At 39.7% G+C, this 24,287-nt stretch overlaps 1 protein-coding gene across 2 annotated transcripts in view; it reads left to right on the top strand.

Moving 5' to 3' along the window:
- Window positions 1–24,287, top strand: part of CACHD1 (cache domain containing 1) — a 214,197-nt gene that overhangs the window by 89,620 nt on the left and 100,290 nt on the right. For both annotated transcript variants that reach the window (XR_007155029.1, XM_047872635.1), the window contains exon 3: window positions 23,829–23,977. Coding sequence is in view for 1 of the 2 variants with exons in the window: in XM_047872635.1 (XP_047728591.1) it covers window positions 23,829–23,977 (149 nt within the window). In the remaining variant the exon portion in view is untranslated. The remainder of the gene's footprint in view (window positions 1–23,828; window positions 23,978–24,287) is intronic.

The raw sequence follows: 24,287 nt of genomic DNA, 5'->3' as shown, positions 1-24,287 counted from the left end.
TTTTAGAATTATAGCAATTGATTGAACACTTATGGAACGCTGACGCTTACCACATTGATTTTTTTTCCCTAAATAACCTTGAAGGAAAGCTATCCTTATTACAGATGAGCAGAGTGAAGCTCTAGGAGATAAGTTATTTGTAGTCATTAGACTATTAAGTCAGCTAGTTTTCAAAATAAGTTTGACACAAAGTTATATATTTTTTTAATTTTTTATTAAAAATTTTTTATTTTAATTTTAAGGGTTTTATTTTTATTTTAAGGGTTTTTTATTTTTATTTTTATTTTAAGGGTTTATTTTTAAGATCTGTATTTTCAGGGGCACCTTGGTGGCTCAGTTAGTTAAGCATCTGACTCTTGATTCGGCTCAGGTCATGATCTTGCCATTTGTGGGTTGAAGTCCCGCATCGAGCTCCATGCTGACAGTGTGGAGCCTGCTTGGGATTCTTTCTCACTCTCTCTGCCCTTCACCTGCTCGCTTGCTTGCTGTCTCTCAAAAAAACTAAATAAAACTTTAATAAATTTAAAATTTGTAGTTCCAGTTCAAAATAGGAGTCTCTGCTAAATTTTTCTTTGTTTCTGAGTAATTCAAATGAAGAATTAACACCTCGTCCTTTGTCTCCTCTGATTCTCAGAAAGTTCTTTTTTATGTTGACCCACAATGTACTTTTAACTTTTCTCCAGTCTCTCCAGTCTGCCCTCTGGAAGAACCCTGAACATATAGATCTTATGCCTCTTTTGCATCCAGTATTTGGAGAGAATTATCATGTCATTATTATTATTGTTAGAAGAATCATAACTTCTTATAAGATTTGTTTGATAAGCCAAAAACAGGCTAGTTAATTCAAAGTAGATTATTAACTTCTGCACTCCATTTTAGCTCAGTCTTTAGCGAACCACTTCTTAGTGCATGTTTTGGTATATTTTGTAGGCTCTTGAATCCTGACTTGAGTTTGCTATCCATCATTCCTCCATTGGGGTAATGAAAACTAGAGCCTCATGGGTTCTTACCCTCCTACTTTACTAATCAATTCTTATTGAGTGTTGGATCTGACTTGTGCGTACTATATAAGTTGGCAGTAAATCTCGTGTGTTGTTAATATCTTCCTGGTTAGGAGACCAAAGTAATTACAACTAATAAAAACATTTTGTGATTCTTGACTCTTACCACAAAACTCTCTCTACGGTACAGAATTTGCTTTGAGTTTTCTAATTATTTCTTTTAAATTAACCTTCAGAGTGTGGCTCTAAATGCCTAACAATGTGTTTTAAATCTTTAATTAGTTCAGTATCTGTAGTATCAGTGCCAAAAATCTGTGGCAACAGCCTCAGGAAAATAAAAATCCCATGCACACATTCTTAAAGGGAGCATTTGCCATAGACTCCATTTTTTAAAACTTGAGAAATGAAGTTGTATGAGCCCATAAAGGCATTATATGAAATTGAACCTGAATCAAGAAAAAGAAATTTTTGATCAAGTGCCCCAAAGAGAGCAAAAACGATCCATGAAACACAAAGCAGTGAAGAAGAAACAAAAGAGAAAGAGTCTCTTGGAGCATTCCTTTGGATCACTAAAGAAATCACAGGCACCTTGGACAAGTTTCAAGAGTTTGGTCTAACTTTCTCCAATGCTCTAGTAATTATTTATGTTAATCATTCAGTGAAATAGCAAACATATTTTCATAATGCCATATGTCATAAAGTATTGATGTCACTGGCTGATTTTAGAAGACCTCAGAATTCTTAGGGGACAGGCAAGATCACGGTAAGCGCAACACTTCTGTGTGAGACGAACCTGACCTGGGGCCAAGAGCTTGCCTCTAGCAGTACTCTTTTCTTACAGGGTATCTGTTTAACTCTTTAGGATCTTCTTCTTCAGCATAGAAACCTGCTGCTTTCCTGTCTTAAACACAAACAAAAAACCCTTGACCCCACTTCCCTCTCCATGTACTGCCCCATTTTTTCTTTCGCTCTGAAGCACAAAGCATCACCAGAGGTGTCTATATACTCCATAAATCCAGTTTTCCCATTCTCTCTGAAACCTTCTCCAGCCCAACCAGTCCCACAAAACCTCTCTCTTTAAGGTCACCGGTGATGCCCACTTTGCTAAATCCAGGGTCCTCATTGTATTTGATGAACATTAATACTAAGAGGTCATCCTTTGCATTGTGTTGATAACTTACACATTTGCCTACAGGATCCCACTCTTACCTCCTTGATGTTGTTTGGCATATTTCTGCCTTAGGGCTTTGCTGTGCAGACATACTTCCTCAAGGGCCTTGGCCTGCTTCAAGTATTTCTTCCTCAGACGTCACTTGCTGAAAGAGAGGACCACCATATTTAAAAATGCAGCCCACCCTGCCTGCCAAACTCCTGATTTTCCTTTACCTGGATTCTACTCCCCCTGTCCCAGCAGCCCCTTATTACTTATCACTGTGGTTTTAGGGTATTGGCTTTATAAAACTAGTTTGGAAACATTCCCTCCTCCTTTACTTTTGAAAAGAATATAGCATTGGTAGTATTCCTTCCTTTGATGTTTGGTACAACACACCCAGAATACCATCTGGGCTTGGAGCACTCTTTGTGGGCAGGGTTTTGATCATCAGTTTCTTTAATAGCTATAGGTCTTTGGGTTTTGCAGCCGGGATTTAGTGAGGAGATTTGATTTTTTTTTTTCCTTTTCAGATTTTCTGTTCCCTTTTGTGTCAATTTTAGCAACTGGATTTTTTCAAGAAATTTATCTTTTTCATCTAGGTTGTCAAATTTGTTGGCATAAAAGTATAATATTGTGTTGTCCTTTTAATACCTGTAGGCTAAAAGAACATAAAGAAAAATCAGTAAAACAAAATGCTTGTTCTTTGAAAAAAAAAAAAAAACTCCATTAAGTGGGATAAATTAGACCAACAGAGAATGAGAGAGAGGACAAATAGCAAAGCAAATTGGTGATGACCAAGTTTTTTAAACTTGAACTTGGCCTCATTAATCTTCTTCATTTTCTGTTTCACAGATTTGAGCTCTTTATTATTTCCTTCCTTGTGTTGTGAGTTAATTTTGGTCTTTCTCTTCTTAAATTGGAATTTCAGGTCATTGGTTTTTATACCTTTCTTTTTTTCAAATAGAACCATTTTACACTATAGACTTTCCTCTGAGCACTGCTTTTGTTACATCCCACAAAGTTTGATATCATGGTTTCATTATCGTTCAGTTTTTAAATATTTTCTAATGTCTTCTTGGACCCATGGATTACTTTACAGTGTGTTGTTCAAGTTCCAAAACATTTAAGGTTTTCTTACCTATCTTAACTGTTACTAATTTCTAATTTGATTTCAATGTGGCCAGAGAACATATTCTGTATGTTCCTTAATTTATTGAAGGTTGGGTTTTATGGCTTAGCATATGATTTGTTTTGGTAAATATACCGCATAAACTGGAAAAGAATGTGTGTTCTGCAGTTGCTGTTACATTCTTTATAAACAGGTTGATATTTCAGATCATTTACTTTGGGGCTGATTTTTATTTTCTCTAATTCTGTCATTGCCAAGAGGATTGTTAATATCTGTTTTGGTGGAGTTGTATATTTTCTCCTTTAATTCTGCCCGTTTTTGCCTTCTATAGTTTGAGGCTTCATTATTGGGCACATGCATTTAAAATTGTTTGGTCTTCCTGATGAGTTGTTGTTTTGACATTATGAAATGTTGTTCTTTATCTCTGGTTACAATGCTTCTTCTTGTTGTCTCTTTAACCTGATATTAATATGGCCACTCCAGCCTTTCTTGGCTTACGATTTGCACCGTGTCTTTTCACAACCATCTACTTTCAGTGCCTCTGTTGCTAACAGTGTGTTTCTTAAACAGAATATAGTTGAGGCTTCTTAAAAAATGTTTGTTTATTTTGAGGTGGGGGGGGAGAGAGAGAAAGAAAGAGAAAGAGAGGGAGAGAATGAATGAATGAATGAATGAATGAATGAATGAATGAATGAATATCCAAGCAGGCTCCATGCTGTCTGCATAGAACCCCATGGAGGGCTCAATTTCACAAACCATGAGATCACGACCTGAGCTGAAACCAGGAGTCAGAGGCTTAACCAACTGAGCAACCTAGGCTCCCAGAAAATTTCTTTTTTATCTGACAACTTGTCTTTTAATTGGGAGTGTTTAGTCAATTAACATTTAATTTGATTGTTGAATTTGGTCAACTGTTTGATTTTTCATTTTCCACTCTTTTAAATTTTTTTTCAATTTCATATTAATCTATTTTAGGTTTTTCAAGCTATATTTATATTTCTTTAGGTATTTTTAAGTTTATACTCCATAAATTACCATATACATACTTACTACAGTCTATTTGGAGTTAATATTCTGTCACTTCGTGTAACATCTAGAACTCTCACAACTTTATAGGTCCATTTCCCCCCTGCTATCCTTCATGCTAGAGTTATATCTATTGCAAACTTCACAAGAGAATGTTGTATCTTTTGCTTTAAACTGTCCAATGTGTTTAATAATTAAGAGAAAAATAAATCTTGTATACTTACCATTTCCAGTAAGTTTTCATTTCTCTCTAAAGATCATCAACTGATACTAAGTCTGAGAACTTTTTTTTAGTATTGCCTCGTAATGAAGATTTTCTGGTGACATTCTTTGTTTCTTATTATTCTTGTTCTCAGAAAGTGTATCTATTTGCCTGTTACTTAAAAGACGTTTTTGCTTGAGACTGGATTCTAGACAGACAGGGTTTTTTGGTAGTGTTGTTTTTTTTCTTTTAGTGTACTAATGATGTTCCACTGTGTACTGGGCTGCACTTCTGATGAGAAGTCAGTTAAAGTTGTTTTGTATGTAATATTGCCCCACGCACATCCCCTAGCTGCTTTGACGATTTTTCCTTCTGTCTTTGGTTTTCAGCAATTTTACTATGGCTGTCTGGACATAGTAGTCTTTATATTTATTTATCCTCTGTGATGTTTGAGCTTTCTGAACTTATAAATGTATGGTTTTCATCACTTTTGGAGACTTTTTGATCATTGTCTCTTCACATATTTTTTCTACCTTATTCTCTTTTCTCCTGCTGGGACTCTGATTACATGTATGCTATATCTTTTGATATTTTACTACACGAGTTCCTCAGATAATGCCTCCTCCTCATCCTTTTAAAATTTTTTTCTCCTCTGATTTTTAGATAACTTTTATTAATCTATCTTTACGTTTACTCCAATTATCCCCAATTTGCTATTGACCACCACAGATTTTTTTTTTTTAATGGTTTATTTTTGAGAGAGTGTGAGTAGGGGAGAGACGGGGGTTGGGGGCACAGAGGATCCCGAGCGGGCCCTGCACTGACAGCACAGAGCCTGATGTGGGGCTCAAACTCATGAACAATGAGATCATGACCTGAGCCAAAGTCAAATGCTCTGCTTACTCAGCCACCCAGGTGCCCCCACAGATAGATTTTTAAAACGTCAGATATCAGATTTTTAAACTCTACATTTTCCTTTTTTTTTTTTTAAAGGTTTTGTTTATTTTTGAGGGAAAGGGGCAAAGAGAGAGGAAGAGAGAACTGGAAGCAGCCTCCAGGTTCTGAGCCCTCAGCACAGAGCCCAAGACAGGACTTGACTCCCACAAACTGTGAGATCATGACCTGCGCTGAAGTCAGATGCTTAACTGACTGAGCCACTCAGGCACCCCTCCATTTGTTTCTTTTTTAAGAAAGTCTATTTTTTTCTGAGATTTTCTTTTCACTCATTGCAAGCATATTCTCCTTTCTGTCTTTGAGCATATTTTAAAAAGCTGCTTTAGAATCCTGTCTGCTGGTTCTAACATCTGCAAATACTTGAACTTAATTTTTGTTGACGCTTTTCTCTTGAATATTGGTCACACTTTTTGTTTTGTTTTCCTTCTGATGTCAAAAAATTTGGATTGTATCCTGGAAACTGGAAAGCTTTGGATTCTGATATATTCCTGTTAGGACAGTTGATTTCTTTGTATTGGTTTTAGCAGGCAAGTGGGTGGATTGGACTCACACTACTAGTCTGTTATTTGTGTTTCAAAACATTTTAGCATTTAACATACATTCTGGTAGAAGTCTATAGTTCTTAGTTATTTTTATGAATTGTTATTTGATACTGAAAATTTTACCTGAAAGATTTAAAATTTTTTTTTCAGTTTTTATTCATTTATTTTGAGAGAGAAAGGGAGTGTACAAGTGGGTAAGGGTCAGAGAGAAGGGGAGACAGAATCACAAGCAGGCTCCACACCATCAGCACAGAGCCTGATGTGGGGCCCGAACTCATGAACCGTGAGATCATGACTCTAGCTCAGACCAAGAGTCAGACGCTCCACTGACTGTACCACCCAGGCATCCCTTACCTGAAAGACTTAAAATGTGATGTTTTATTTCACCAGATACAATTTATTGCAGTAAACGAGAAACACATTTGTTCTATAAGAAATTGATACTTAGCAGGTGCTATTGCTCCAAATTATTCTTTTATCTAAGTGTAAACTCAGGGCACCAGTCATGAAGAATTTGGACTAGGTGAAAGCAATTGATTAGCAAGATCTAGATCTTTCACAAAATTATATCCTTTATTCATTAGAGAAGAAAAATACTTTGTAGCAGGACAAACACACAATGGCTCTTCGAAGTCATTATGAATAGAAGTAGTCAATCTTAGACAGATGGCACTCCAGGTGCTAAAATGTAAATAGTTCTAACTAGTGTACTGTTTTCAAATTTTAGAGTAGAAAGGGACCTCAGAGACCGTGGGTACAAGGCCAGAAAGGTTAGGAAACTTTCTTCCACTTTTTTTTGGATGGGGCTGCTTGGGATGGAAAGCTAAAGAGTCTTGCCTTTTGATATGGAAAACTTGAGTTCCAAGCAGGTTCTGTTATTTACGATCTGTTTGATTTTTGGCATGATACTTAACCTTTCCTGTGTCTACATCAGCTTTATTTATAAAATGGGGGTAGCAGTCTGTCCTGCACAATTGTTGAAAAAGTTACACATCTGGCACAGACTAGCCATTTCAGTATTTTGTGTTCTCTTTTCAGAATACTAAAAGGAAGTAGAGTGTGAATATAAGAGTACTCTAATGGAAGATTGTTATTCTTGGTGTGTTACTTAATCCTCTTAGGTAAGGTCTGTAAGAAAAGATCTGTAAATTTTAGAAAGTCAATTTCTAGGAGAGAATGACCACAGAAAGACCCTGGAACGGACTAGTGGGAGCCTTAAATAGAAGCCATGCTAGTTGAGAAATGAGAGACTGGACAATGGGTTTCTATCAGCTTTGCATTTGTATTACTTCTATATTTCTCTTGCCAAAAACTCTCCACTGTAGGAGAATCTGATTATGTTGTTGAACTGTGCACTGAACCACACAGGGAGAAAGGGGACAATGGTAGACAAGAAGAGGAGGTAAGAAGAGCTGAGCACTTGGGAATCTTGTCTTTGAATTCTGACTTCCCGGGCCTGGTACTGGGTAGGCGTTTCATGAATATTTGTTGAAGGAAGTGTCCAGAGATCCTCTTGCACCTCATTATTCATATTCCCAGAATCTGGATTTGTTTTGGGGTTGCCCTGCCAAGTATAACCTAGTGTGGTAGTAGCCTGCAGGCTCTCATTTTGTTTGTCATTACCTAGTGAAGTATGTTCAAGGCTCAGACTTGTCTAAAGTAGAGGAATCCTGGAGGTGGTGTAGATGGATTCCACCCTTTCTTTGCCCCTCACCTTTCCCCCATCTGTCCCCGGGAGATTTATTTAGGCTGAGCCCTGGTTTAGTTCACCCACTTACCCAAATCTACACTTGGCTCTGTGTTTACTGTAAGTGTTCACTAAATTTTTGTTGAATGAGTGAACAGAAGGCACTAAATTTGTAGGAAGGTAAAATAAAGGCGGAGAGCTAGTGAAGCCACACAGATGGGGAATTTATAATGAATCAGCCAAAGCCCAGAGCAAACAGATGATACTCTCTCAAACTAGAGTTGTAGCAAATTGAGCTGGTTGTTTAGGTTTCCTTGATTGGAAACTAATCTAGGTCTGTTTCAGCTCTTACTGTTCTTAGGCTGACTTTCCAAAAGACAAATTCATTTTTATCTTAGAAACCCTCTTCCTGGGCTACTTATGCCTTGTTAATAAGATGGGATGGCGGTCTGTCATTTTGGAAAAATGGTATAAGAGAGGATGTGATAGTTGTAATATATATGTGTGTATTTTTTAGTATATCCGTGTATATTTTCTCATTTTATCATCTTAATGACATCGTAAACAGTACAGGTATCATCATCCCATTTCCCATATGAGACAACTGTGTCAGAGAGGTTTGTTAAAGTGGCAATGACAGAATTTTTCTAGTTTAGTGTTTTCTTTATATTGGTTATGATAATTGACATCACTTACTGAATATGTATTATTAAGCACTACCTTAAATTTTGTATAGCCACATGGTTTTTCCCCCTTACGTCCTTCAGTCTTGGCTCAGTGTTCCTTCTCAGTGAGGCCCTCCTTGGCCATTCACTTATAAATTTATATCTTTATTTAAAAACATTGTAATGTCTGATTATTTTTTGAGAGAGACAGAGCATGAGTGGGGGAGGGGCTTGGGGGGGTGGGTACAGAATCTGAAGCAGGCTCCAAGCTCTGAGCTGTCAGCACAGAGCTCAACGTGGGGTTTAAACTCACAAACTGTGAGATCATGACCTGAACTGAGGTTGGACGCTTAACCAACTGAGCCACCCAGGAGCCCCATTTATAAATTTTTTAATTGCATACCTCTTCTTACCTCTGTTTTATCTCCTTATAATTTATCACCTAGGACTTCTATATATGTTTATTTTTCCTTATTGTATATATTTCCTAATAGAATATAAACCCTATGAGGGCACAGCTAGTTCATTCCTTGATGTGCCCTCAGTACCAGGAAAAAGTATCTACATGTAGTGTATGGTAGGTACTCGGTAATAATTGCTGCAGGGAAATAATAATCCTCAAAACAAGCTCTATAGGGTTTACTGACAAGGAAAATTATGCACAGGTAAATACCTTGCCCAACATCACTTAAGAGGTTAGAGAACTTGATTTTGAATTCACGTAAATTTAGATCCAGTGCTTCACCACGTATTTTCCAAATTTTGTTTTCCTAAGATATGGGAAAAGTACTGGAGAGGCTGTTGCAGAATGTAAGGGATGAAGTTCTTTTTTCTCTCCATTTCTTTCTCTAGCAATTCACCCTCCTTGTTTGATATATTGGAGTTTAGTATACAGTTGTATTTTTAAAAATGGTCTATCCTTTTAAAAAAGGAAAGCTCTACAAACGATTCAACTACTTCATTCTGCTTTCCAAAAATAATCGTGCAAGGTTGAGTCTGGATTTGTTTTAAAAGAAATGCAAAAATACTGTGATTAGGAGATACTCCCTAAACTTTGGAAAAGGTAAGAAAATATTAAATAAATGTTCGTATAGCAGAGAGAAAATTTTGTGGTATTTGTACCTCCTCTAAAAATAAACTGAGTGCAGGGACCTTGTTAGAATAATTGTGTAGTGCTTTATAGATACTGCAAATGAATGGATAAACTAGAGTATGATCTCTTGAAGGGGAGATTCTGAGCATACCTCTGGTAAGTGGTAGGCAGTTAATGAATTCAGCAAACATTTGTTGAGGACTTACTATATCCTTGGCATTGTAGGAAGAGAAACAAAGAGCTTATCTCAAGGACACAGTTAAATCACAGGAGACATGTGTTCATATATTTGGTGTATCTTGATAATCTCTTGCAGGTGATGGCCCCAAGGACAGAAATGCCCTCTTTGGGAAATATCTTTCTGATTGTATTTATAAGAGACTGAGCGGTGGTCTGAATAGATTATGGATCGCATCTAACGTGGCAGTACTTTCCGTTCAAATTATGTATTTTTTCTAGAATTCTAATAAATAGGGGTGGGTGCAAGAACCGGTATGTACCTAGATTTTGTTGCCTTCGGGAAAAGGTTATTTGACACGACAATTTGTGTTCCTTGAACAAATACTGCTTAATGTGCGTTATCTCATTAAATTTTTACTAAAACTTGGTGATACAAATACAATTCCTCTTCCTGTTGTAGAGTTGAGGAAACTGAGACTTAGCTATTAAGTAATTTCCCCAAACCGATCTTGAATTAGGTGATATGACCAGGATTTTAATCAATGTGTTCTGATGTTGCTTTTCATACTAATTCCACTGCTGGTTTTCTGTAGGTCTTCAATATTTTAAAAGGAATACTTTCCCGAAAGTATTACATACCAAGCAAAGTAAGGAAGGAGTATGTCTAAACATTGTAAGGACTATGATGAATACTTAGCTGCTGAACGAGGAAAAGATGAAGTTTAAATGCTCAGTTGATGCGAGTAAAACCATGAACAGGGTGCCTTCTGGATGGTTAGTGACAGTTCCTTTAACTCTAATAAATCATAAGGATGTAACTTGAGCCTCATGAGGAAGAGCATTATATTACTAATGGATCATCCTGCAGGAACATAAACAAGATATAAAAATAAATGAAGTCTTTGACTCTTCATGTTCACAATTCATCATTATTCTGTTATGAACATAACCCTAAGACCGTTGGTTATAATTTGTGTCATGATGGAATTTCTGTTCGGCTTTTGGCTTTTTTTGTTTTATTTTGTTGGTGGTGTTTTTTGTAAATGAGTACCCCCTAAATAAGACCTTTTAGCTAATGGAGTAAGTGGAAAAACTGCAGCTGTCAGGTTAGCACTCAGGATTAAAGTCTAACAGAGTGAGCTTCTCTTCTGTTATGCACAAGTAGGACTTGGTTACCTCTATGGCTTTCCCAATGTAGAGCTTGGTTGGTAAAGCTTTTGTCAGTATAGCTTCCCTGGAGAATGTAGCAAGCCCTTCACTACCTCTCAGAACTCCTGGCTTTTCCCCCGGTGTGAAGTTCTGACAATAATCAGGGATACTTGGGGAACTGCTCAGCTTATTAGGGTAAAACAAGATGGCCCTGGAGAGAGAAAGCAGCTTGATGGCTGCATAACTCAGTACTTAATAAACAACATTTTGGAATTTGAACTATTTATCTTGTTTACATTTTAAGGAAAATACGCAGCATATGTTCCGTATGCTTGTACATACTTGGAAGTTAAAATATGGCCGTATGCATGCATGAAAGATTTAATTCCTGCACCAAATATAGACCAGCTGGCTTCAGGCATACGTACTGTACCTTAGCCAATGTATGTGCCTGGTGTTGAGATAAGCTGAGATAATCCCGCTTGCACACATACACACCTCACGGGTACACACACATCTTATATAATGTGCTTTCTTTGAACACCTAAAAATGCTATGTAGTTTATACATGTGAATTATATTCTGTGCACATATTTATAGTTCATGTTTACATTTGTACATACACTTGTATCTCAGTGATAGAAAACGGAAATCTCTCCCCCCACCACCACCACCATACACTAATATTTAAGATTTAAAAATTCTAATTCTAGGTTTTTTGTTGCAGTTCTGGCAAAACCCAGAATAATCCATTTCCCAGTTCCCTTAATTCCCACACATTGTGTTCCCCCTGTTGAAGAGAGAGCAAATGAAGGGGTGGATACCCTCTCTCCTGCAGCAAAGGCAGGGAGGAGGTGTTGCAGGCAGGCATCACTGGAGAGGGTACTTTGTCGCCAGGAGCACGAGGGTGAAGCCTTTGGGGCAGGGCAGGAAAAGACATCGAAGCTCCCACCATGTCTGCACCTCTCCCTGCCCCAGGTTTTCACATAACCCTGCAATCCGTATGTGTGCAAATGCCTTCTTTCAGTAAAGCAGAACCTTGAAAAGTATAAGCCTGGGCTTTTTACTCAGACTTCCTTTAATTAGAAGGGAATAGACTGAGTGAAAGTCTTCATTCTAGAAGCCAGGAAGACTTCACCATGAGAAATGAACATTGCACTAAAAATGGAAACAATTAAGCCCCTTATACACACATTTCCAGTATCTGTAGGTTGGAGAGTACTCAGAAATGCTGGGGAGAAAAGTAGCAGCCAAGATTTCTCCGAATCCACCCAAAACTGCTGCTCCTACTAGAAAAATAACCTCAAATCATCTCCACCGGCAGAATGCACACACAGAAACTCAACCCAGAGTATATTCGAAAACCTGGTGAGACTCGTAAGAGCAGGGACCACCTCATCCCTAATCTGTTCCTTGGTGCAATAGGAAATACTTGTGGTAATGATGTGAAGGAATTAATTGCTGCTCATATCAAGAGCTTCTGAATTAGCTAAGCATTTTGAAAATCTGGACTGTGATAAAATAACACATTGATGAAAATGGAATCTTACCAAGAGCTACAATTTTGTTTTAATATTAGAAGACCAGTCAGGTCAGGATCGTACTAAAATAGCTGTTCATGGGCATTCTTACTGGTTGTTGCTTAAGCAGTCTTTTGTCCTTTTATATGCTGCAAAGTACATGCTGGTTCTTCTGCAAAGTCATGGAGAAGGGTCACTGTCACATCGTCTGACACCGCGATCAGGCACATGGGGGAAGGTGTTAGCAGTGAATCCTACGCAAATAAACAGCCAGTGGAGAGCAAGTCATGGCCCAAGTCTTCTGTTTGCAATCCTCCCTGTCATCAGATAGGGGATGAGAAGACCTTCCCAAATCCAACTGTGAGTTGGAGAATGATATCAGATGCAGGTTGGCAAGGGAACAGACAGAATAGTTCAGAGAAGGATCTAATAAAATTGTTGTGGTTGAGGCAAATATCCTCATTCCTCTGGTTTGGAACCCACATGGGAAACATTACTTTTTGTTGTTTCTAGCAAGTCCTAATAGCATTTCCCGCTAGCATCCAGGATTTACACCTCATTTAAGTGGTCTGTGTGAGTGTCGTGGTTGTTTCTTAATTAAAACAGCAATAGCAAAAAACCTGTGCCTCTGTATCAATAATTACAGCTATACGCCTGCATTGTAAAGGCCGCTAGATCTCAGAAGCTATTTTGCCACTACTCTCGTATCTGGAAACTGAAGCTGAAAGTACCTTTTCTCTATTGAGATAAGTATGTTACAAACTGGCTTCACTGTTGGAAGGTAGGACCCGGAGAGTGTGCTCTCCTTCCTAAAGTTATCACACCGCAGTCAAAACTCCGATGATTTTGAATATTCAAGGCTAGTCTTCAACAGCTGAAGAAATCGAATGTTTATAAGATGGTTTTTCCTGTACTGCTTTCCCCCCCTCGATTTTGAACAGAATCTGTGTTGTGGGAGTTGGTTACTCCATATACGGAGTATGCTGTGCATTCGCTCGGTCTTGCACTGACTTACCTTGTAATGGGGGACTAGGAGAGACCTCCTACTTTATTAAGCTCTACTGTCATTAGAAGAAATAGGTATTAAGTCCTAAAATGGCATGTTACATAGTCCACTGGAAAGAGAAGTCAAGTTAATATTAATAAAGGAGGAAATAGAAACATCTCCTCCCCCCCACTGCCATTATGTCTCAAGATTGTCTTCCCAAGGTTTGGATTTACTAAGTTCTTGGCAGGTCAAGGGTAAGAATGTGTTTAGTGGTAGATTTTTGTTCCCCTGCCAGTGTCCTCTTTCCACTTTGTTGCTGAGCTAATTGACACTTGCTGGCAAGTGTTTGATCGATCTGCTCTCAACGGGCCGTGAAGAAACCCTAAAACACTGTGGTCAGTTGGCCTGTTACTGGAGTTAGCTCACGTTTTGACTTTCATTTATATGGGAAAGACTTCCTGAGTCCCTGCAGCGTGCCAGGCTCTGGCCCAGGTTGCAGAGTTGGTTGGAGAGGAGGTGCTGTTTGTATTGGGTGTGGGGAGAATTGCACGGTCCCAGAGCCCTCCCAGATGATCCCCAGTGGCTCTAGTAGTGGTGGCCTCCTATTAGCTGAAATGCTTCTAAGCTGTTGATAAGTTACACACAGATATTTGTACTCTAAATACAGGCTTTACAAAGTAAGAGTAAAGGGACTGGTTTTCTTTTATTTTCACGATTGAGCGTGTCCTTCATAGGCCACCAGAGAATTCCTGAGTTCACAAACCCAAGATCTTTCTCCCCCTTTCTTCCCTAATTAACTTCCTGTGCAAACTTATCTCAAAAGTTATGAATTAAATATTAGAGGTTAGTCTCTGCTGTGGCTCCTGCTTCTCCCTCCTGCTCCCCATTTCTCAGCCTCTCAATTTTTTCTAAGGTCAAGAGTAGGCTGAACTTCTTGTTCCTTTGTAAAGGAATGGGCTGTAAACTTTGAAGGCCTGAGGACGTGCTTATTTTGGTTTTAAGGAACCTCAGCTCAGAGGCTCCTGTTACAGAATGAAGTGAGAAGTGGGTTGAAGCCTACCCTTCCCATTGTTTCTTTTTTTTATGATATGGTTGTTAAGGGCAGAGTGGGGTGAAAAACAGGGCAAGAGCCCATTGAGCCCTTGAGTTGATAACCTTGGCTTTCAGGAGTCTTGGGTGTGTGTTTCCATGACTCTCCTGAAATACCTAACACAAACTGCTGCCCAAAGCAAACCCCATTATAACCTTTAAAGCAAACCTGCATTTTGCTTAGACAGAAGCTGCCACTCTCAACTGTTTCCCAGAGCTCAGCCTCTGGTTCTCTGGCATGTCAGCACTTGCCTTCTGTTTTTTCCATTGCACTCCTCCCCAGCTCAGCCACAGGGGCCCCACCTCTCACAGGATCAGGGTATGTGACCCTGGAGCCCAGACAGCCTTGCAATAAATCTTCCTAGTCCACCTGCAGCTCGTCTGTCAGCGGCTGCCCTGCTTCTCCGCTGGATGTGCTATTCCCACACATCCGTCAGACAACCCTGAAGCCCCTTTGGGCCATTGGAGAGTCAGACTGGCCCTATTCCATCTATAGGTCTTTATCTATCTTGTCTTGTATCGTTGTCTGCCATGCCCAGGCTTTGCTCTACTGAGTGATTACAGGAAGCCCAAACCTAGTGGTCAATGGGCAGCCACATCACAACCATGGCTATTGGCCATCAGAATCCCTTCTATGAACTGGTGTTCTTGTTCTCATTAAGACTTACTCCAGAGCAGCTGATATTACCCAGGATCGGGAACTAGACAGGCCCAGAGTTTCTAATTGCCTTGAACCAGATATGAACAGTATTCCTAGTTTATCTGCCCTTTCCTAGAACTGGAAGCAGATTTTTCCAATATGGCAAATAATGGTGTATTATATGAGGGCAAATGATTACAGTAGTGAGTGAACTCTTTTAAGTCTCTTCTAGATGCTAGGTACTACGTTAGATAAAAATGCAGTGTAGTGTTCATGAACATGGATTTGAGTATTAGCTGAGTGACCTTGGACAAATTATCAGCACCATCTACTAAAAATAGTATATAGCAATTACTAAGAGCTGTTACAAGAATTAAAAGACTTCACATAATGATGCACTTTCAAAATGCCTAACACATGGTCAGCAATCAATAAATGCTAGTTGTGATGCTCCTGGTTTGTTGGCGAAAGCGGGATCCTTACCTAGGAAAAATGAACAATGTGAAGCAGGATATGAGGGGTCCAGCTCAGTTAATTCAAGGTGATTTTGGAAAAGAAGGGTCTGAGGAGGATTCAAAGACACAAAAATCAGGCTGGGACTGAAAGAATGAATTGAATTGAATTTGATCTGGGAAAGTTGAGTTTTCTGCAATTTGGGGAGTTTGTAGCACAGAGAGAACAGAGCTAGAGATTAGAAGAAATGGTCTCTGGTTTCTCCACTCACTCAGTGTGAGCCCGGGCACACCACTGAGACTAGATTTCCTGACTGTAGAAACAGGACAGGGAATACTTGCTCTGCCCAGCTCCTAGGGTTGTGGGAAGGCACATGTAAGACGAGTCACGTAAAAAAAGGCAGAAGACCAGAATAAAAGTCCTCATTAGATCCTTAAGTTTAGAAAGAAGATCCTAGAAGGATCCCGAGTTACTTCAGACTGTAATTATGTAACCTGCAGGACACAGTGCTTTTAACGAGGCACTGACAACCCTAGCAAGGTCATAGCCCAGTGTTAACACATCCAGCCTGACTCTTTGTTCAAGATTCTCCAAAGTACCTGAGTCAGTACATCAAGTCCCCCAAACAATAACAACTACAATAATGGTTAAGTAACAATAGCAACAGTCAGTATTTGGCTCTTATGGTCGTTACTCTGCTGACTGCTTCACAGACCTGAGCCCTTTTAGTTCTCAAACAATATCATGAAGCACCTGTTATTATTCCCAGTTCAGAGGTAATTAAGTTGAAGCTTAGAGAAATAAGGTGCCTGTTCCCTTTAGCTAGTTAGCGACAGAGCCGGATTTAACTCCAATTTATTTGACTCCAAAGCTTAAGCCCTTTGTGCCATTTTGCTGTTAATCTAAAGGGGGGGGGGGGGGGGAAATGTTCCCTCCTTCCCCTGCTGACCCTGTGCCAGGTTTCCTGTGGAGGATCAAGCATGCGGATGAGTTAAGTGAATAAAATGGTTAATGTTCAGGTAGCCCTTCTCCCTTCACTTAGAGCTCGATTATTGGAAAATTTAGACCCCACATTATTTCTGTATCACTATCACGTGCATTTGCTGCTGTCGAGACGGAGCTATAACAAAAATCCTTTGTGCTTATCATGGGCTTTCTATGTTCACTGTTTCATTTGAACATCACAGTAAACCCTTGAAAAGGGCGAATAGTGTTCCCATTTTACTCATGAGGAAACTGAGTCTAGGGGGAAGTCAACTCGCCCAAATTCCCAGCAGAAAATTGAGAGAGCTCTTACAACTCTCACTAATAATTACTGGTAGTAATGGCTAATTACTCATAGCTAGCAAGGGCAGAGCGTTTTTTTATATCCTGCATACGGTGTGCAACATGCAGCAATGAGGATGCTTTCCACTTGAACTTTGGAATGTGGCAGTGTGATGTTCAGAGATGTTAAATATTTGTGCTTGCATATACATAAAATTATTTCTATGTCACATACGCTTAAAGAACCAAATCCTGAAACTGCTGGGAAAAATAATAATTCTTGAGTAATAAGGCTGGAATTGAAAGAAAAGGGGATCAGCTATTAAATTCTTATCACGGCACAAAGGTTTTTGAATGTCAAATGTTAAACTCTTCTACATTCAATAGGAATTTTGCTATGAATCTTCAGTCCCCTAGGGTACCTTTCCTGTCTGTGCCTGTCAGCTTCATTGTTATGCATTTTAAATAAAGCTTTCCCTAACATTCAAAACTCCTTCTGAGTTTTAGGGAAAAGACATAAATAAAGTGTGTACTGTGCCTTTGCATTTTTGTTTTCTTTTACCTTTTTTCGAACTGTGTGCCCACCCCACCCCCAATCTTTAGAAGTTTAAAGCTAAGGTAAAAAAAAAAAGACCTTTAAAAACGGGGGGCTCTGGGGAAGTATGCAAATGACAGAAATGTCTATGGGAAAATTAAGGGAAGTGAAATTCAGCAAGAAAGAAATTCATTGATGTTGTGATGAAACGTTGTCACTGGAGATGATGACAAATTAGAATCCGTTCCCATGGGGACCGGCGTGCTACCTACTGATCATTTGACCCATGGCTGAATGTTGGCTAGCCAAAGAATTGACCCAAAAGATGACAAGATGGTTTTAGTCCCGTTGCCTCATCAGCATTCAGGAACCCCTTAGGGATGAAGGGGGAGAGGATAAAGAAGGATAAAAGATGAAAGCTGGGCTGTGGAAAGAAAAATGTTTTTAATTACACTGAGGAGGATTGTGGGTCCACCTGTAGCTTTTTGTTAAGAAGTCCTTTGTTTTCTTCTGTCTGCAGGGATCATGGCAGGCTACAGACCCAGAATCTGTCTGGCCTCTTGGAAGGGTCTGTGTTGGTAGCTGGTCCTCTTTAGTTTAACAGAGACATTCAGGATTTAATCTCTCTGTGGGCTATCTTTACTCAAATGGATATTGTTGTGCTCACCGAGCAACCTGGATTTGGTTGGTATGCTGAAAGAGCTTGCTTTTAGAGTGAGAAAGGGAAAACTGCCCCACAGTGGAGCATGAGTTGAAGTTTCCACAGTGAGCCACTATCCCCTTTCCTTGTCAGAAGGGCACAGGGAGGTCATCTCAGGCAGTGGGGTTAAGGGAGGCCGGAGCACGACATGGGAGTCAAGGGGCCCTTAAGTTCCATATGCCTCAGTTTCTTCTGTTGTAAAATGGGAATTAACAACTGCATGGTACTGCCTCATGATGGCAGATAAATTGAATGAAAATCCAGCGTGGAAGATTAGATTGAATTATGAAACTTGCTTCTGAAAGGAAAAGAGCAGGGCATCCACTCTGTTCTCTTTCCGGGTTATGAACAAAGTTAAACACCGTGAAGTAATTGGAACAATTTTTTTTTTTTTTAAGTAATTGGAAACAAGTTAAGACCATTTGATGTATCTGACCTCATAGTGACAGGTAATAACAGGTTTTGTTTTCGGAGAATACATTATTTCAAACTTGGCCCTCTTTTTTTTTTTTTTTTTAATTTATTTATTTTTGAGAGACAGAGCGTGAGCAGGGGAGGAACAGAGAGAGAGGAGACACAGAATCCGAAATAGGCTCCAGGCTCTGAGCTGTCAGCACAGAGCCCGACGCAGGGCTCAAACTCAGGAACCATCAGATCATGACCTGAGCCGAAGTCGGACGCTTAACCGACTGAGCCACCCAGGTGCCCTGGCCCTCTTTTTTTTTTATACTGGTGGTAGAATTCAATTCTAAACCTCCACAAAGTCTTGACTTCCGTAGGAATTATGTAGAATTCTAGGTAAGTATTTTCAGAAATCTAATTTTTATTATAAAGTAATGAGACTGTGCATGGCTTTTAGTAATCTGTCAAGATTTTATAGCATTTGTTAAAATGGATTTGAAAAGAAGTGGGAAGAGGGGGCTGTTAGTCTGTGGGTATTCCAGAGAGAAACCGTGTTGCACACAGGTTGCACCTTTGGCCCTGAAGTTAGAATAGGACTGTGTTTGGATCCCAGCTCTACTGCTTACTAGCTTTGTAAACTTGAGCAAGTTACTGAACATTCAGCTTCTGCTTCTGGAAAAAATGCAGATGTGTGTATCTCCCATGGTTCTTTGAAAGACTAAATGGAGACATGCTTGTGAAATGCTGAGAACAGTGCCCCCACATAGTTAGCACTCAACAAACGTTGGCAATTATGATTTTTTTTTAACAAGGCAAGATGGGGTTTCACCACGTGAAAGGCAGGAACTTCTGACCAAAGTTGGGGGGGGGGGCTTGCATTTGAGACCTTTTGTTAAGGGTCATGTGTGTCTGGGCTCTGTGTGCAAGTTGCTGCATCCACTGAGGAAAAATGCAGCTTGAGGGGCGTTTGGGTGGCTCAGTTTGGTTGAGTGTCTGTCCGACTTCGGGTCAGGTCATGATCTTACAGCTCGTGAGTTTGAGCCCTGCATCGGGCTCCGTGCTGGTGGCACAGAGCCTGCTTGGGCTTCTCTCTGCCTGCCTCTCTCTCTCCCTCTCTCCCTTCCTCACCCCCCGCCCCCCATAAATATATATATTTAAAATGCAGCCCATGCTAACGAGGAGGCCGAAGGCAGACATTCCCAACTTGCCCCTGCCCTGCTCCTTCTTGCAGTGCCTCCCTCTGTCCCTTTCCTTCTTTCCTTCCCTCACCACACACCCCACTGCAGGGAACTAACTGTTTAGTTCCACAGACAGCCCAGTAGTGGGGGACTCTGCACCCTGGCTCTGCGCCTTGGCTGGTTATGTTAATGAGAGTTTCATTCCTCACATCGGTGTGATTTGTCATATTTTTAAATGTCAAGTCACTACTGAAGCTTCTTTTAAGTTTGGTTTGTGTGGAGCAGATAGTGAATACACACAGGCTTTATAGACAGGATGGTTCTGAGTTTAGGTGACTGGCTTTCACAAAACCACCTCATTGATGGAAAATAATGATCCCTAAATTGTAGGATCCTTATGCATAATATGTGGTAACTGCCACTATGCAGTAGCTCTTAGACTTTTGTGAACAACCCCAAGATCTCTTTGCAACAGATACTACAGTCTTGATCGTTCTGATGGTATAGATGGAACAGTTGGATCTGAATGGCTTTGTATAGCTCAGCCTCAATATGTTTATCTTGGAACGGAATTCAGCCTATCTTGGGTGTTCAAGTTACGTGTTGCTACATAAAAAAATACCCCAAACTTAGTGGCATAAACAATCTCTTTATGCTTGTGTATTCTGTGGGTCAGGAGCTCGGGCCAGGCATGGCAAGGGTGGCTTATCTCTGCTCCATGATGTGTGGAGCTTCATCAGAGGAGACTGGGGGCTGGAATATTCTGGAGGCTTCTTGACTCCTCTTTGGAACCTGGGCTGAGGTGACTTGAAGGCTTGAGCAACTGGAGCTGCCAACCAAGCACTTAACTGTGGCCTCTTCATGTGTCTTGGTACAGCAGGGTAGCTTGAGAACATTCCAAGGGAGACCTGCGGAAGCTGCATGGCCCTTATGACCTAGCCTCAGAAGTTGCATGGTGTCAGTTTCTCTATACTTGACTGGTAGAAGCCATCATAACTCTACCCAGATTCAAGGAGTGGGTGGAGAGAGAGCATGGACCCCCACCTCTTAGTAGAATGTTAAAAAAAAATTGCTGCAAATTTTTGTAAAACTACTAAGATTATGGTTCTATCTTGGGATGTGTTAGAGCTTCTGACTTCTTATAGGGAAGCAAGCTGCATAGTCTCTATTGCAACGACTTTGCCACTGTAGAATGAAAGCAGCCATAAACAGGTAAACAAATGACTATTTCAGTAAAACTTTACGAACATCGAAATTTGAATTTCCTATAGTTATTATTAACTATAACAAAATACCTTTTTTAAAAAAAGACATTTAAAAATAAAAATCATTTTTAGCTCATATAAAAGTAGACAGTGAGACAAATTAAAATATCCTGATTGGGGAGCCTGGGTCGTTCAGTTAGTTAAGCATCCAACTTCGGCTCAGGTCATGATCTCACGGTTCATGAATTTGAGCCCCGTGTCAGGCTCTGTGCTGCTAGCTCAAAGCCTGGAACCTACTTCGGGTTCTACATCTCTCTCTCTCTCTCTCTCTCTCTCTCTCTCTCTCTCTCTCTCTCTGCCCCTCTCCTGCTCACTCTCTTTCTCTACCCCAGCCTCTCAAAAATAAGTAAACGTTAAAAAATTTTTTTAAAATAAAATATCAGGTTTAATTAGATCTGTCTTTGTTCAAAGATAGAATTCTCCCAATATGTAGAAGAAATACCAGGTATTTCTCAGATGTTTGTGTGTGTGTGTGTGTGTGTGTGTGTGTGTGTTTGACAGAAAGACAAAAATGATCACAAATTGCATTTTAGAAGTGAGTTTGTGCAGATCTTATTTAAAATTTCCTCTTTATTTTTTATTTTTGAGAGAATGTGAGCTGGGGAAGGGTGAAGAGAGAGGGACACAGGGGATCCATAGCAGGCTCCGAGCTAACAGAGCAGTGAGCCTGATGTGGGGCTTGAACTCATGAACTGTGAGATCATGACCTGAGCTGAAGTCAGATGCTCAACCAACTAAGCCACCCAGGTGCCCCTAGAATTTACATTTTTTCAAGCACACTTTATCTTGTTACAGAACATTTGTTGCCAAGGACAAGGAAGGGCTATATTCTTGATATTGTAGGTGGAAAATGAATGATATTTATTTCAGAACCTAAAGAGAAAAGATAAAACGTGCTCTTCTTGATGGAGTTCCCAGAAATACATATTGTGGCTATTGTTGTTTTTAAATAAGTTGTCCAAGTTTTTAAAGAGGTTGTTGGTCGTTAGACCAAAAGATAAGGTTGGTGACTGGTTGTTTTTTTTTCCTTTAATTTTTATTAATTCGTTAAATATTTATTGTCTGCCTGCAATGCCAGGCAGGCGCTAAAGATAATGAGATGAACAAAAAACACAAGTAGTACCCGCTCTTACAGAGCATACAGTCTAGTGTGGGAACCAGACATTAAACAGATGACAGCATAAAAGTGTAGAGTATGTTATGAGGGGGGAATGCAGGGCACTGTGAGAATATACTTGAGGTTTTCAAGCTGGATCTGTTACCCTATCTCTCACCCTCAACTATCCATTGACTGTAAGAGTCCAGGTAAAAGGATTATTCCATTAGAGCACACTGTGGTTTCAAAACCAGCACAGGGGCGCTGGGTGCCTCGGTTGAGCGTCAGACTCTTGATTTCAGCTAGGGTCATGATCTCATGGTTCGCGAGTTTGAGCCCCTGGTCCAGTCCACACTGACAGCATAGGCCTGCTTGGGATTCTCTCTCTCCCTGTCTCTTTGCCCCTCCTCTGCTTGTGCACACACTCTCACTCTTTCGAATAAATAAACATGAAAAAAATAGCACATTTGCTAAGCACATTGTTACTTAGCGTCCTGGCCTCCACCTACCACATGTCGGTAGCACTTTGTACCACGTTTTAGCAATCAAAATCATCTCTAAGCTTTGCCAAATCCCCTCGGAGGCAGAATCACCAGTGGTCTAAATTAAGATGGGAAGTTAAACTGCATCTATACATTTTGTTTCAAAGACCTCAGCAAGAAAAACATAATTTTTTAAAATAAATTCTAGCTCAGGGATTACAATTGCAGGTGGATTTGTCAATTTAGGGGGGCATACAATACCTCCTCTGAAAACGGTGAGACAAAATGGGACAGCCCTTTATCAAATTAAATGTTACACTCATACTCTTGTTACGTGTAGAGATGTTTGTACCTTATAGTTTGTACAATCTATAGCAAGGCTGAGAACGTTATTTGACACTCTGAAAACTCCCAAATATCGATGGGACAAGATCGAATTGAGGAATTGGCTTGAAAATAACAAATGAAGATATCCTGATTTGGCTTCATGTTCTCAGCCTGTAAGCTATTGGATTGTGTGAGTTGATGACCCAAAGGAGATGATTAGTTCTCCTCTAGTGTGCTGATAATGAATAGCTCTACAAAACCAATTAGCTATAATTCTATCAGTCATTTCATTTGGGTAACATTTTGTTGAAGGGGAAGAAAAACAACACTGTTTTCCTTGGAGATCTATAATTAAGCTGTGATATTTGATGGGAACAATGGAGGAAAAAGCAGTATGCTTATCAATTTGCTTTTGTTTTTCCCACATGAAAGTAAATGATGATGAAGTGTTCTGTTCACAGCAGTTAAGAAAGACATTTGTCCATCTTAATGGTGTAACAGACCAAACAGGAGTATATTTCTAACTATATATTTTGTTTCATAGGGATGTCTACATTGTACAACTCCAGGGATTTGCCATTCGCATGGAAGACTGTGAATGGTGCCCCCTGGAGTTTTGTAGCAGAAGATACTGAATGTCCTTTCCCTTTTTCACGTATTTTCCCCTTTGAAAATCTGTGTGAATCCAGAACCATGAATAGTGGATTGTTTTCTTACAGTCACTGTTGTTGCTTTGTAAGACCTAATGCCCACTGTCATGCTGACAATAATATCAATAGACTTTGTTTTCCTTTGTCTAATAAGACATTTTATGGATCAGTATTTTTCTGTTGAATTCAAACACATGAGAAGTCCATAATGTGTCATTAGCTATCACAAGATGGCAGGTATTGTTTTGTTGTCTGAGTATCCTCCTGTGACTTCTGGGCATTTTGCAATTTTTACCTCAGTTTACACAGTGGAATGAGATGTGCGTATGTGTGGTTAGTTTTACCTGAAGTTTCATACATGCAGCTTGTGACACAAATTAACGAGCTTATTAGAAAAAACACAGTTGGTTATTGCGTTAGGCTTTCGATTTATTTTGCTTACCCTTTGTCCCCCAGCTAGCCAAAAAAATCCGAGAGAAGTTCAATCGTTACTTGGATGTGGTCAACCGGAACAAGCAAGTCGTAGAAGCTTCTTATACGGCTCACCTAACCTCTCCTCTAACTGCAATTCAAGACTGCTGTACGATCCCACCTTCCATGATGGAGTAAGACTTTAAAAATATTTTTTTCTTGTTTAAACCAGGAATTGAATTGCTTTCCATTCACATTCAAAATGCCTGTGCTTGTTTATTGCAAAGTGAATAGTATTTCTATCTTAAATAAGCCTTTTGTCTTTAAATAGACGAGTAATTTTTAAAGAAGTGGGGCTCAACATACTGTATCCAAGAAATTCCCAGACCTTCCCTGCTCACCTTTTTGTCATGTTGGAATTCAGTTTCAGAAGTATCAAATATTACTTGAGTACAAAGTTGATGAAGTCTAGAAAATTACATTTTGTCATGTGTCAACTAATGG

This window comes from Prionailurus viverrinus, chromosome C1, assembly GCF_022837055.1.
Source record: "Prionailurus viverrinus isolate Anna chromosome C1, UM_Priviv_1.0, whole genome shotgun sequence".
NCBI lineage: Eukaryota > Metazoa > Chordata > Mammalia > Carnivora > Felidae > Prionailurus > Prionailurus viverrinus.
The sequence above is the reverse complement of the archived record's forward strand: the minus strand, read 5'-3'. Positions and strand labels throughout refer to the sequence as shown.